The 15174-nt window shown below is 34.2% G+C and overlaps 1 protein-coding gene across 8 annotated transcripts in view; it reads left to right on the forward strand.

The window, feature by feature from the left end:
* Positions 1-15174, forward strand: part of HLTF (helicase like transcription factor) — a 55560-nt gene that overhangs the window by 13470 nt on the left and 26916 nt on the right. For 6 of the 8 annotated variants that reach the window (XM_032263784.1, XM_032263749.1, XM_032263730.1 and 3 more), the window contains exons 6-13: positions 1515-1589; positions 1745-1936; positions 5066-5161; positions 8499-8574; positions 9898-9991; positions 12044-12123; positions 12215-12259; positions 13038-13127. In XM_032263784.1, coding sequence (XP_032119675.1) covers positions 1515-1589; positions 1745-1936; positions 5066-5161; positions 8499-8574; positions 9898-9991; positions 12044-12123; positions 12215-12259; positions 13038-13127 — 748 coding nt within the window. The remainder of the gene's footprint in view (positions 1-1514; positions 1590-1744; positions 1937-5065; positions 5162-8498; positions 8575-9897; positions 9992-12043; positions 12124-12214; positions 12260-13037; positions 13128-15174) is intronic. The other 2 variants (XM_032263755.1, XM_032263776.1) reach the window with 1 other exon arrangement.

A 15174-nucleotide genomic window follows, 5' to 3' on the forward strand; every position in this document is an offset into this window, starting at 1 on the left:
ATTTGAAAGAACAGGATGAATATATTTGTGATCTTCAGATATATTATGAAACATGTTACAGAGTAAATAAAATATATGTATTTGTTAGCATTTATATAAAAAATACTGATAAAGGATAAATCCATACATGAACATTTGTACCTAACATACAAAACACATGTTATTGTTTATGCATGGCATATTTTGTATTTGAAATGTTTTAAATGCTCAAGTAGTCATTTTAAGAAATATTGAAACTTACTCCTCTCAGTAAGTTTGCAAATGCAGTGCTAAAGAATTAACTCCAAATTCTTGACATTAACTTTGTCTAACTTGTAATTTAGGATGAGTTATGCTGAATTTCTTTGAAAAAAAATCATATAAAATAAGTTAATGCAGATCAATTAAAAAATAACATTAAAACTTTTTTGATGTCTGTACCCACCAGTGTTAGTCCTTTCGTCTGCTAATTGTAGTTACCATATTTACCCTGCTTATTGTTAGAAGGACTTGAGTTTGTGTCTGGTAGGTAAACCCCAGGTTACTTATGATTTTTAGACCCGTCCTGATTTCTTCTGAGCTGTTGCTGTGTGTTCATGTGTTAATCTTCAAAAATGTCTGTTTCACATATATGTTGATATAAAATTGGACTGACCTAAGTTTAAATAGTCAACTAATTTAGCATAATAAAATTATCCTGTAGTGCATGGCAAGTTCCGTATCACAGTAATAATAAATGAAATGTCATTGACCTGGCGGGACTGACAAAATATTTTGTATACAACTGATAGCATCACGGAACTGTAATGGCAGAAAGAATCTTAGAGACAATGTAAATTTAGTTCATCCCTTTCATTTTATAGGAATAAGGCACAGGACCATAAAGGTCAAGTTTTGCCAAAACTTGTATATAAGCTTACTTGTGATAAAACTGTGACGGAAACTCAGGACATAAAACTCTTCTATATTTTTTTTTACTTCCTGACAGCTAAAGCACTTGTTCATTCTGTCTTCAGTGAGCGGTATAATCCCAGAGTTGATTTGTGTGCCTTTCTGGCATTTGACTATTTTGTGTGTGTGTGTGTGTGTGTGTGTGAGTGTGTGTGTGTGAATTTAATTTAATTTTAATTTTTTAATGTTTGGGGACAGAGTGTCTCTCTCCCAGGCTGGAGTGCAGTGGCATAATCATGGCTCACTGTATCCTTGACCTACTGGGCTCAAATGATCTTCCCACCTCAGCATCCCTAGGAGCCACAATTAACAGGCACACACCACCATGGCTGGCTAATTTTTTAAAAATATTTTTTAGAGACAGGATCTCTTCACTATGTTGTCCAGGCTGGTTTCAAACTCCTAAGCTCAAGTGATTCTCCCACCTTGGTCTCCCAAAGTGCTGAGATTATAGGCTTGAGCCACCACTCCTGGCTCATTTGACATTAACATCAGTTAATTAACTAAATGATTTGAAATCTGACTTAAGTACAAGTATTTTAATTAGTTTTTTTTACATTGTTTCTTGTTGCTTTTTATTGTAGCTTAAAACAGAATTTGACAGATTGTTTGAAGATTTAAAAGAAGATGATAAAACCCATGAAATGGAACCAGCTGAGGTATTGAGCCATTATTTTTTATTTAAGACTACTCAGAATGTTTAAATATGCTTATAATCTACTTTTTGTTTAATCACAGGATCAGCTCTTCCAGATTCTGCATGTAAAAAAAGAAATAGCTTACTGTATTTCTTTTTATGACTTTTTGTTTATAGGCTATTGAAACACCACTACTTCCACATCAAAAACAAGCTCTAGCATGGATGGTGTCACGTGAAAACAGCAAAGAACTTCCACCATTCTGGGAACAGCGAAACGACTTATACTATAACACAATAACAAATTTTTCTGAGAAGGACCGACCAGAAAATGTCCATGGAGGAATTTTAGCTGATGATATGGGTTTGGTAATTATTTTTTTCTTTAGTTAATATAATCTAATTTTGTGATAATGATTTTCTAGAAAGTAATTCTGAAGTAAAAAGAGATAGGAATATGTTGGTATTAGTTTGGGACTAGATTTTACTATCTTTGTAGAACACAGTTTTTCATATAGTTTTTACTTAAAATAGTGGTAAACTTTTGGTTTGGTTAAAGTACAATTGAAATAGGTGTGTTTCTCAATGTTCTTATTTCTTTTTTTTTTTTGAGATGGAGTCTTGTTCTCTGGAGTGCAGTGGCACAATCTTGGCTCACTGCAGCCTCCACCTCCCAGGTTCAAGCAGTTCTCCTGCCTCAGCCTCCCAAATAACTGGGATTACAGGCATGTGCCACCATGCCCAGCTAATTTTTTAATTTTTTGTAGATACAGGTTTCACCACTTTGGCCAGCCTGGTCTTAAACTCCTGACTTCAAGTGATCCACCCACCTTGGCCTCCCGAAGTGCTGGGATTATAGGTGTGAACCACTACGCCTGGCCATGTTTCCCAATTTTCTTTGCTCTTTGAAATTCAGGGTGACCTGTCTTTCATAAGTTTTCTTTTAAAAAGTAAAGACAAAGCAATGTTGTGTGAAATTGTATTCCATCACAAATGTTGTGGTAATCAGAGTCTTAAATAGATACATATGGATTCTTGCACTAGTAGTTTTTGTATTTCTCAGCCTCAGTAACCCTTTCTACTCTTAAAGCTTACTGATGATCTCAAAGAGCTTTTGTTTTTCTGGGCTGTTATCAGTATTTATAGTATTAGGCAATGGTAACTAAAGATAACAGTACAAACTCATTACTTGTTAATGTAAATGGCATATTTTTAAATGAAAAGTATGCCAAAACACTAACAATTTTAATGAGAGAACTAGCATTGTTTTACATTTTTGCACATCTCTGGTTGGCCAAATACAGTAGATGGCAGCTGAATTCTCATCTGCTTCTTCATTCAGTCTGTTCTGTTAGGTTGTTTTGGTTGAAGTACATGAAGAATATTTGTCCTTACAATGGCATGTAGTTGTAAAGGGAGAGTATTTTAGTAGCTTTTTGGATAATTGCAGATTTCTTTGATATATACATCAAAATTCAACAAGTATTAGTTTATTAAAGGTTAATTGTTGTCATGTGGAACTCTAAATCTTAACAGTGAGCTTTTTATACCCTGTTTTCTTACAATCTATTTGTATATCTTGCCCATTGAATGGATATTTTACCTATGTATGATTTTAAAACACCAAGCATTGCTCATTTAGAAAATGTTGGTTCATTGAGTTGGGCAGACCTACCAAATGTTGATGTATTTCTTTTTTTTTTTTTTTTTTTTTTTTTTTTGAGACGGAGTTTCACTCTTGTTACCCAGGCTGGAGTGCAATGGCACGATCTCGGCTCACCGCAACCTCCGCCTCCTAGGTTCAGGCAATTCTCCTGCCTCAGCCTCCTGAGTAGCTGGGACTACAGGCACGTGCCACCATGCCCAGCTAATTTTTTGTATTTTTAGTAGAGACGGGGTTTCACCATGTTGACCAGGATGGTCTCGATCTCTTGACCTCGTGACCCACCCGCCTCGGCATCCCAAAGTGCTGGGATTACAGGCGTGAGCCACCGCGCCCAGCATGTTGATGTATTTCATATGCAATATCCAAAACTTACATTCCTTAATGTTACCACTGATGTTATTAGAAAATCATTTACATTTTGGGAAGGCACTGTGTTCATAGTGTCACACACAACTTTTCCAGCATTCTAATTTACTATTGAAAACTTAAATTTTTCACTGACAAATAATCTCAGTTGTTTCCTTTTTAGATGACAGCCTCACTTTGTTCATTTTCAAGAAAATATCTTTCAGAAACTCATTCATGAATGATAGTTGTCATTCAAGTAAAAAATGGTGTTGCATGAAAAAAGTGACTAGTTGAGCTTATAAATCCCATCTTGATTGATTTTTCTCTAGCTAACCCTCATATTTTGATATGCAACAGAAATAGTTCATGTGTCCTTTGCATTTCACTAAACAGAATATTAAAAAGATTTGTACTTAAGTGATGAAATTTAATAAAATTAATATGTGCTGCTTTGTTGAGAACATTCTTTTTTTTTTTTTCTTGAGATGGAGTTTCACTCTTGTTGTCCAGGCTGGAGTGCAATGGTGCAGTCTTGGCTCATTGCAACCTCTACCTCCCAGGTTCAAGTGATTCTCCTGCCCCAGCCTTCCAAGTAGTTGGGATTACAGGCATGAGCCACTGCGTCCGGCCAAGAACATTCTTAAGGAAAGCTTTTTTTTTTTTAACTGTATGTGGCAGTTAAGAATATCATGACTGCTAATATAATTTAGTGCCAACTGCTTTATTTTATGCTGAGGCACTTTTTTCACCATTGCCATTTGGGCTTTTTGTAGCATTAGTGCAGATGTTAACAGAAATAAAGTCTGTCTTAGTAGTAGTATAAAAACAGTTTTGACTTTACATTTTCCTAAAGGGCTCCTGGAAAACCCTCCCTATCCCCAGTGGCCTATGGACCACACTTTGAAACGCTGTTTTACAGTGCTTTAAAATTGCCAGAGATTTATTTTTTTATTGCCAACTATCAATTAAGCTGCAGTAAATATTGAAAAATTACATGGTTCCATTTAAGAAAAATGCATAAGAAATATGTCCTTTATGTTTTATGGATAAGTTGTGACTTAAGCTTGGTATTATCTTTAAGTTAAATTTTAATAAAATGATTATATGCATACTGGAATTACTAATCACTTTAGCTCTGAACTTCATGGCAAATGAGTAGTTATAAATAGTCGCATGATAAAAATCAATAATTCAGGGTTAAATGTAGAATTGTAGAATAGCAGTCATTCAGTAAAATGACATTTCTCAGAGATACTTACAGTATTTTATAGTGTAAATCATTTAACAGTTCCTAATATTGCAGTGAGGGGAAAGCATTTTCTAACTAAATAAAATATTCATTTTTTCTTATCCTGTATATACAATATACTTTTGTGGCCTTGAATGATATTTGATACTCGATTACTTGATTTTAAAATGGGAATATTTTTCTGGGGAACTGGATTTCAGAATCTAACCATTTGTCTTTTTAAAACATTTTTAAGGGTAAAACTCTTACAGCTATTGCAGTAATCCTTACCAACTTCCATGATGGAAGACCTCTTCCTATTGAAAGAATTAAAAAGAATCTACTGAAGAAGGTAAAGTAGTAGTAAGTGCGATTTCTATGAAATCTCCAGTTTACTGTTAAATCTTTAAATTTCATCCTTTAAAATACGAAGAAATTGTATTTCCAGAAATGTGATGAATGATCTCTCTGTCTCTCATGTGTTGCTGATAAGAATGAAAGTTTGTGTCACATTCTTTCTAGTTTTTCAGACAAGGTCTGGCTCTATTGCTCAGGCTGGAGTGCAGTATCGAAATTCAGCTCACTGCAAGCTCTGCCCATTTTGTCCAGGCTGGTCTTGAAATCATGAGCTCAAGTGATCTACCTGCCTCAGCCTCCCAAAGTGCTGAGGTTACAGGTGTGAGCCATCAGCCGGTATCACATTGTTGAAAGCAATGATAATTTATATCAAGAGCCTTAAAGTTGTTTATAATCTTTGAACAATTTTGCCAGTCAATAACGTCATTTCTAAGAAAATATCTGAAGGGAGTTACCAGAAATTCATTTTTTCCAAAGAAAGTACAGGTTTTTTTTTTTTTCTCAACATTGTTTTAAAGGTGGACAGTTTGTAGGCTGGGCATATTGACTGGCGCCCGTAGTTCCACCTGCTTGGGAGGCTGAAGCAGGAGGATTGCTTGAGCCCAGGAGTTCGAGCCTATAGTCAGCTATGATTGCACTATTGCAATCCAGCTCCAGTGACATTGTGAGACCCTGTCTCTAAAACAAATAAACATAAAATAAAGGTGGACAATTTGAAACACCTTTTGACAAGGGAACAGTTAAATGATATAGCCATAAAATTTACGATTATGAAACCACAAAGTATTATTTTTGATGAATAATTACTTTCATGATTTTTGTTAAAAAATTACAGGTACAAATCTTTGTGTGGAGTTTGATTCCTCATTTTATATAAATAATATATTCATGTGTGTTTTAAGTCCATTCATATACAGTATCTGTACCAAAATGTTAATAATTTATATCCTAGTGATGAGAATAAGGGTGACTTTTCTTGATACTTAATGTGTGTGTGTGTGTGTATGTCTGTGTGTGTATATAAAATATAAACATACATTTGTATTTGGTCTCTAAGAATTAAAAATTAATTGATTGAGAAAATAAATGTTATTAGAGAGGAACAGTTACCTCTTTTCGTACCTGAAAATTCAGATAACTTAAAGAGAAGGAAATAGCAAAAAGATGTGTGCAATATACTTCTTTTCTGAACTCTTCTGAATTACCATTCTTCCTAGTTTTTAGTTTTCAGAGAAGGCTGTACATCAGTTTCCTGTCACTGCTACTGAGATATTATTTTATTGTCTATACTTAGTTATATTTCCTTCGTTCTACTTTTATTGAGAGTTAAAGTCTCAGATTCAGTTCCTTACCCTGAACAACCTGATGTTTTATGTCTTGTTCTTCCTACATTTGGTTATTAAAACTGAAGTTTTAGATTGCCAGATTTGATAGAAGCACATAAGACTACTTCAGCTTTAGTCTCAATTATTAATTGAGAAATTACCAGTTAACAGTAAGGATTTCTCTTATTTTTCCCCAAGATCAGTTATATATTTAAGGTGTTGTATAGTAAGAAGGTTTTAGGATATTTGGGTTGCTACATTAATTGAAATGGAAGCTGAAGATGTGATTTCCAGCCAGGTATTTATTTAAAAAAAAAAATTGTCACTCTTTCAAGTAGGTTTAGATATTCCAAATATAGAGTGAAATATTATTGATTTAAAGTCCCCTAGATTTGAAAATACTATTGTTTCATCCAGGTTAGACTTGATGAAAAATTTATCTTTGAATTTTATGGAGAAAAAGTTTACTGAGCAAAATAATATAAAGAATAATGCAAGGCCAGGCGTGGTGGCTCACGCCTGTAATCCCAGTACTTTGGGAGGCCGAGGCAGGCACATCACCTGAGGTTAAGAGTTTGAGACCAGCCGGACCAACATGGTCAAACCTGTCTCTACTGAAAATTACAAAATAATAGCCAGGCGTAGTGGCACATGCCTGTAATCCCAGTTACTTGGGAGGCAGGAGAATCACTTGAACCAGAGAGGTAGAGGTTGCAGTGAGCCGAGATCATGCCATTACACTCCAGCCTAGGCAACAAGAGCAGAAATTGCATCTCAGAAAGAAAAAAAGAATAATAAAAAGGACATCCTTTATGTTTGAATAAACTTAGATTTTTTGCATACTGTTTAATATAGTGATTATAGTAATTATTGAAGACTTGATAGGACATTTGATGAAAGGCATTTTTACTATCTCTTTCTTGGAACTAATGCTTAGAGGTTAACTAAAATAACTTCTAGTTATATCTCTAAAATATTGTATTTTGGATTTTTAATTATTTTATTTTATTTTATTTTATTTTTTGAAATGGAGTCTCCCTCTGTCACCCAGGCTGGAGTGCAGTGGTACGATCTTAGCTCACTGCAACCTCTGCCTCCTGGGTTCAAGCGAGCCTCCCAAGTAGCTGAGATTACTGGCGCCCCCCCCACCACGCCCGGCTAATTTTTGTATTTTTAGTAGAGACGGGTTTTGCCATGTTGGCCAGTCTAGTCTCAAACTCCTGACCTCAGTTGATCTTCTCTCCTCGGCCTCCCAAAGTGCTGGCATGAGCCACTGAGCCTGGTAGATTTTTAATTTATTTAGATTGGTACCTTTATAGGGGATGAATCTTTTCAACCACATTTTTAGTAAGACTTAATTCTAATGGGATTTTTTTGCTTAACAATTCAGCTTTTATAGAATTGTTTTCAACTCGTGTATATTGATGCATTTTGAAACAAAGGTGCATTGAAAAAGAAAAAGAAAATGGACGGGCAAGACTCCATGGCGTAAGAGGAGAGGACACTCTGGGACCTGTACTATTATATATTAGAGCTGTTTTCCCTGAGAATTCCAGAGAAAAAGAGGATGACAATGGCAGCCTCATTAAAGATCTGAACATGGAACATTGGTTTGAAAAGTTTGAAGTCTGAGAATTCTTAACTATAAAGTAAATCCCAGTTCTTGAATTTTTCTCACAATAACTAATATGTCGTTTATAATTGAGATTTGCTTTTGGTGTTCCTTTTGAAAAGGTAAAGACCAACTAGTTTTCTTTTTCTGAGATACCTGTGAAAAAATTTTAAATCAATTTGTATGTTTTCCTCTTCACTTATTCACCCTCCCCCTCAGTTGCTCCAGAATTGGGTAGCAGTTTAAGTAGTTTTTATTATGCAAAGTAAAGCAATGTAAAATAAGGTGCGTTTAAAGTTATTTAAAACTGATGCATGATAACATGTTACTAATGATTTCTGTGGGGGGAAAAAATCGATAGCAGTACTGTTTAAGAAATATGCCTATTTACCCAGGAATGTAATTTTAACGATGACTCTATGAAACTTGGAGGAAACAATACCAGTGAAAAGGCAGATGGACTAAGCAAAGGTAAATTTGAATTTTGAAATGACCCAATATTTGACTTGGTAAGCTTTAATTTGAATATACCCAGTATTTGATTTGTGATTTTTTTAGCCTGATATCATAATTCTAGTTTTGGCTTTGTACTGTACAAAAATTTAGGATCTCTTTTTTTAAAAGGACTTCCCTGAGTACTGGTAGGAAAGGTTTCATCAAGGAGATCATTGAATTGGATAGTAAACCTTTTAGAGAACTGGGGAAGAGCATTTTGGGTTGTAAAAAAAATCTCGTGAAAGAGTACTTTAAAAAGAGCATATTTTATTCTGGGACCTCAGTGAATTTTATGGTATTTAAAATGAAATATGCATGGACAATGGCAGATAATGCTAGAAAGCTAGCTTTAGAGCCAAATTCTGAAGTCATAGGAGAAATGGAAAGAGATATGTAGATTTTGCAGTTAAATGACTTTCATAAAATTAATTTCTAAAGATAAATATAACAGACTGAAAATATTTTGAGAGTAGTAGGTGAAAAATTATAAATAACAATTGCTTGCTATTTAAGTTTGGGATAAGAAAGAAACAGAAAGGTCGCTGCGTTAAGAGTAAGATGAGGTTTTTTGTTTTTTTGATTTTCTGTGATTTTAAGAAAGGAATCCATGAGATTTTGGATTTAGTAGAGAGACTAGTAGGTTGTGGGAGGAAATAGGATCAGGAGCATAGGTAGATGAGTTAGCAGAATAGGTGGATGAGTTAGAAGGAAAAAAGTACAGTTGTGGAAAAGTACAGATAAATGAGTAGATTAAAAGATAGGAAAATTGAGATTTTTATGGAAGATACCATCTCATTTTCTTTGTAAAGTGAAATAGGTTATCTTGGAATAAAAGGAGTTAGAATCTAGGCAAAGGGGTCAGTGTAGTATGGATCATTCTGGTGTGGATCATGTTGATGAATGGGCAGGGGAGCTGAACAGTGTTTAGTAAAAAGAGTTCTCAAGTGACACAGGGTGACAGCTGAGATTTGAACATATAAATTTATAGCAGCACCTATTTGTGGTTCTGCTTATTTTTTTCCAGTGACTCTTAGCTGCCTTGCTACAGCAAAAAATTCAGCCAGTGTGAGGATTGGCTGGATGAGTACAGAGGAAAGACTGGGTCATAAAAATTTGAAGGTGCTTTCTAATTAGAAATGAGAAAATACTAGATTAGGAAAAAAGAAAATAGAGTAACGAAAGGAATGAAGATGTTAAGAAAACTGAAAGTAAATAATTAGAAAACCATGGTTTTAGGAAGGATACTAGTTTCTGAGACAACTTACTAATATGCTATATTTGCATTTTTCTTTGAAATAGAAGCATCTAGATGTAGTGAACAACCCAGTATTTCAGATGTCAAGGAGAAGAATAAGTATCAAATGTCAGAATTGTCTAGCTCCCGCCCCAAAAGGTAAACAATTATGGTTTGCTTATGTCATGGGTTTATTTAGACTGTTTTCTTATGTATAAGAGAGAGAGAGATGACCATTATATTAAATAGTTAATATAGTTAATATACCATTATATTAACAGTTAAATAGTTCTTTTAAATACATTCTTTAATTTGAAACTTCCAAGATCACTATGGCTTAGGCAGCTAGGGTATTCTCATTTTACAGATGAAAAAAAAACGATACTGACCTGTAAAAGAAATGAATTGGTAAATTTTAAGAATCACTTATCTTTCTACTACTTTTTTTCTATTTTATCAAGGAACTAAGATCTGGATACTGAGATTTTTGCTTTTTTTGGGGGGACTTTAGAAGTTTTCTTTATGGATTTAAGGAGATGAAAACAAGAATATTTTATTGGCTAGCTTGACAAAAGCATTCTTGCTCATTTCAGTTCTTCACATGTAATGGAACTAAGACATGATAAAGTTATTTGTGGACATTATTATATTAACATAGACTAGAGGGAGAATTTGAATAAAAGTCATAATTCCCCTCTGATCTTGTCTTGAATCTGTTAACTTTACAAACTTCATTTATCCTCTGATGTAGTTGTAAAAACTGGGCTTTTGTTGTATTATATTGTCTACCATCAGTATCTACACAAGTCATCACACATCTGTCTCTGCTAGCTATTTCATCAACAAAGGTTTTGAAACTGTGGCTTTGTTAATTGTTCTGTCATTGGTAGCTGTCTGAACTAAGCACAAACCCAGCACTCACCAGTATTTTCTAAATCTAATCGCTTCAGATTTAGATAAATGACAAATGTTACAACTTTGAACTTACCATCAACCTGGGTAACAGAACACTGTTAATGGGACCATATCAGATTAAAGGACATAGAAATAGTAATGGTGAAGACATGAGAAACACAACTAACACACGTGTTATAGCTAATACAGATATGCTTATTGTGTAACAGGTACTCTTTTAGGGGCTTTTGCATGTAGTAATATTTTATTGTATAAGGATTATATTTTTATTTCTGTTTTCCTTAGGAGGAAACAGAGGCATTGAAGACAGTTGATTAACTTAAAATCACATAACAAATTAGTTAGTGCAATGGGGATTTGAAGCTAGGCAGTCTGACTTCAGAGTTTATTGCTTTTAGGCACTTAATCCCTGTTATGCTTTCTACACAAAATTTATGAAATTTTCTATTGTGAAAGAATTATATTTTTCCCTTTTGGCTGCTTGTATTTTCTTTGATAAGAGCCAACTTTTTTTTCTTTTTTGAGATGGAGTTTTGCTCTTGTTGCCCAGGCTGGAGTGCAATGGCAGGATCTTGGCTCACTGCAAACTATGCCTCTTGGGTTCAAGCAATTCTCCAGCCTCAGCCTCCTGAGTAGCTAGAACTACAGGCGTGCACCACCACACCCAACTAATTTTTGTATTTTTATTAGAGATGGGGTTTCACCGTGTTAGCCAGGCTGGTCTCAAACTCCTGACCTCAGGTGATCCGCCCACCTCCATCTCCCAAAGTGCTGGGATCACAGACATGAGCCACCGTGCCTAACCAAGAGCCAATTCTGTTTTGTTCTAGTTTTGTATGTTTTAATTGAACTACCAAATATTGAACCTTGTATTGAAATTATTAATGTTTTAGAATTACTGAATTTTTCAAATTTGTTTTAATAATAGTGAAATTAGCTGGGTGTGGTGGCACACACCTGTAGTCCTAGGTACTCCTGGGTACTCCCGAGGCTAAGACAGTATGATCACTTGAGCCCAGGAGTATGAGGTTGCAGTGACTTCTGATTGTGTCACTGTACTGCATCCTTGACAAAAGACAATAATAGTGGTACTCCATTTTTATAGTAAATGCATCTATCTGGTTGTGAAAGCAGAATGCTTTTAGCAGATTTGACTTTCATTTGTCAAAATCTTTTAAAACATTTTTCAAAAAATAAATAAGGCAAAGGTTTTTTATTGCATTTATTAAACATGTTTGTATATCTCATTTTGCTTCGGGTTGGTCCAAAAATTTCTTTGTGTATACTTAATTTTAGAAGAAAAACTGCTGTCCAGTACATAGAAAGCAGTGATTCAGAGGAAATTGAAACAAGTGAAATGCCACAGAAAATGAAAGGTAACATGTAATAGATTTGATTTGATAATGTGTCCTATATCCAAATGTCCCATTTTGCAGATTTTTATGTTTATTTTGGTTTTATTTTTAGGCAAACTGAAAAACATACAGTCAGAAACTAAAGGCAGGGTGAAAGGTATGTATACTATATACCTATAATCTAGACTTAAAGATTATTAAAGTACAGCTTCATTGATTTGTATCTCACTAGGTTGGAATATTTTAGTAAAAGGTCTTAAACTTGGCTGATGTTTACATTTGAAACTTCATAGAACTTACCATGTGTGTTAAATTAATTTAGTAAAGGAGTAAAATGAATAGTTTCAAATTAAAATCTAAGGGATAATAATATTTAAACTCTCCTTAAAACAATTTTCTAGTACCTATAAAATGAGTTCTATAAAACCTATGTGTGTAGTATGAATAGTAATAACAAAATTAGGTTGAGAATGTCTTTCTGGCAATACTGTTACTGTTTACATTATTTATTTTCCTGTAATTCAGATCATACTATATTTCTCATTTATTGAGAAATTGTATTTCATTTGGAAAATAACTGATCATATTGACTGATCTGAAAATTTGGCAGCCTTATCATTAAAAATCAAACTATTTGTTTCCTTGAAAAATTCTCCCTCCACCTGAGAGCTCAATCACTTTGCAGATGACTGCTCCTACTTTAATTTCTTCTTCTCAAATCTTACCATGAATGACTACCTCATTTCTGTAAGTTGAAAAGATATGCTTAGTGTCAGAGGTAGCAATTTCGGTTACAAATATTTTAATTTAATAATATAAGCTCTTACAATAGAGAGGGTGAAAATGGTATTCTATTTCTTATCCTTAGAAAGTACCTGTACTCTAGCACAGGAGATAATTTGAAAAAAATTTAAGATTCTTTGTTGTTTTATCAGCAGGGTCTTCTAAGGTTATAGAAGATGTGGCATTTGCATGTGCATTAACCTCATCTGTTCCTACAACAAAAAAGAAAATGTCGAAAAAGGGTCAGTAAATATCCTGATTTCCTAGCTTTTTTTTTTTCTATTTTTGAATGAAAAAAATTAAAATTTTTAAAATTTATAAAACCATATTACAAGAAGTTAAAAAATAGAGACTATTTTTTAAAGTATATAGCCTGTTAAAAAAACAAAGCTATGTCATAATTTGTTTTCCTTTTGTTGCCTTTTCCTATTGTATTTGTTTTAGTTAGGGTCAAAATGTGATGGGGGGGGCCTTACTCCTCTGGAGAGCAGAGATATTTCTTCTAGTGAAGGCACAAAGCAATTTGTGGCTGCTTTAAAAAGCTTAATTTAATTTGGATTAATTTAACTTAAAGGTTTAATTTTTGGTATTAGAATTTGCTTTTCATTTAAAAATGTTAGTGATCTTTATTATAATTTTATATTTTGTAATTCATAGGTAAACATCACTGCTTAAGAAACTAAATATTTGAAATGGGAAAAGATTGAACTAAGGTTGAGGAGATCTGGGACAAGTTATATCTCTGCTCCTTGGTCTCCATTATTTTACATGTTGGGGATATAGCAGACTATCTATTTCCATAGAACATATAACCTAATGATGGGAGAAACATACAATAAGCAAGTAAACATAATTTTAAATAATGACAAGTAATGTGAAGGAAATAAAGGAAGATAATGAAGTAAAGATTGACTTGAAGTGGCTTGTTTTAGAAGGAGATATTTGAGCTAACATAGAATCATGAGAAAGAGCCAACTTTTGGCCCAAGAATCAGATAATTAGAACTAGAAAATATAGGCATATCAGGTGGATTATTTACCCTGATTTTAGAAACTGAAAGAAATGTGGAAATTTCAGTTAAGATATGATTAAATTACACATTAGAAGCCCCTTTCAGCTGCAGATGCATAGCAGTGATACAAAAGAGAAACTTTTAAAAGTCACAGCTGTGTGTCATTTTGGTTTTAATTAAACTAAGCATATCTTTGAAAGAACAGCAGAATTGAAACAAAACTCTATGAGTGGAGACAGAAGCCATAATCTTGATTTTCTTTCAGGCAGATAGTGATCTCTTTAATAAGAAACAAAAAGTCATAAGAAAAAGCTTGATTAAATTCCACTACATTTTAAATTTCCATGCATCTGAAGGTGCCATAAACAAAGTAAAGAATGGTAAGGCTGAAGAAGATACGTGTGTTAAGTATAACTGACAAAGGATTCAATTCTAGACTACGTAAGAACTTCTCAAACAATCGGAAAATAGGAGAATAGTTAAAGGATATACATGCGCAGTCCATAGAAATTCTCCAATAGGAGAATAGTTAAAGGATATACGTGTGCAGTCCATAGAAAGAAAACCCAAATAACCAGTTAACACTGGAAAAGATGTGCCGACTCAGAATTATTGGGGAGATGCAAATTAAAGGAAAGTGGAAAAGATATGCCAACTCAGAATTATTGGGCAGATGCAAGTTAAAGGAAAGTGGAAAAGATATGCTGACTCAGAATTAGAAACATTGGAGAACATTGGAAAAGATATGCTGACTCATAATTATTGGGGAGATGCAAATTAAAATTAAAGGGCAGGCATGGTGGCTCATACCTGAAATTACAGCACTTTGGGAGACCAAGCCTGGTGGAGTGAGCCCATAAGTTCAAGACCAGGCTGGGCAACATGGTGAAATACCGTTTTACAAAAAAATACACAAAATTAGCCGGTAGCACATCCCTGTAGTCCCAGCTACTCAGGAGGCTGAGGTGGGACAACCACTTGAGCCTGGGAGGTGGAGGCTGCAGTGAGCTGCAATAGCGCCATTGCATTCCAGCTTAGGTGACAGAGTGAGACCGTTTCTCAAAAACATAAAATAAAGGAGGAGCGGGATGCTCTTACTCATTATATTTTCAGACATTAAAAAAATCTCACAATGCCAAGCATTGACAAAGTTGTGCAGCAACAGGAATTCATTCATAGTGATGAGAGTGCCAATTACCAAGAGCAACTGGGCAAAAATATAATGGAAGCTGAATATAAATCACCTCTAACTCTGTAGATATAAATAAGGAGATGTG

Source organism: Sapajus apella, unplaced genomic scaffold, assembly GCF_009761245.1.
Source record: "Sapajus apella isolate SASKATOON/1434 unplaced genomic scaffold, GSC_monkey_1.0 scaffold4, whole genome shotgun sequence".
Lineage (NCBI taxonomy): Eukaryota > Metazoa > Chordata > Mammalia > Primates > Cebidae > Sapajus > Sapajus apella.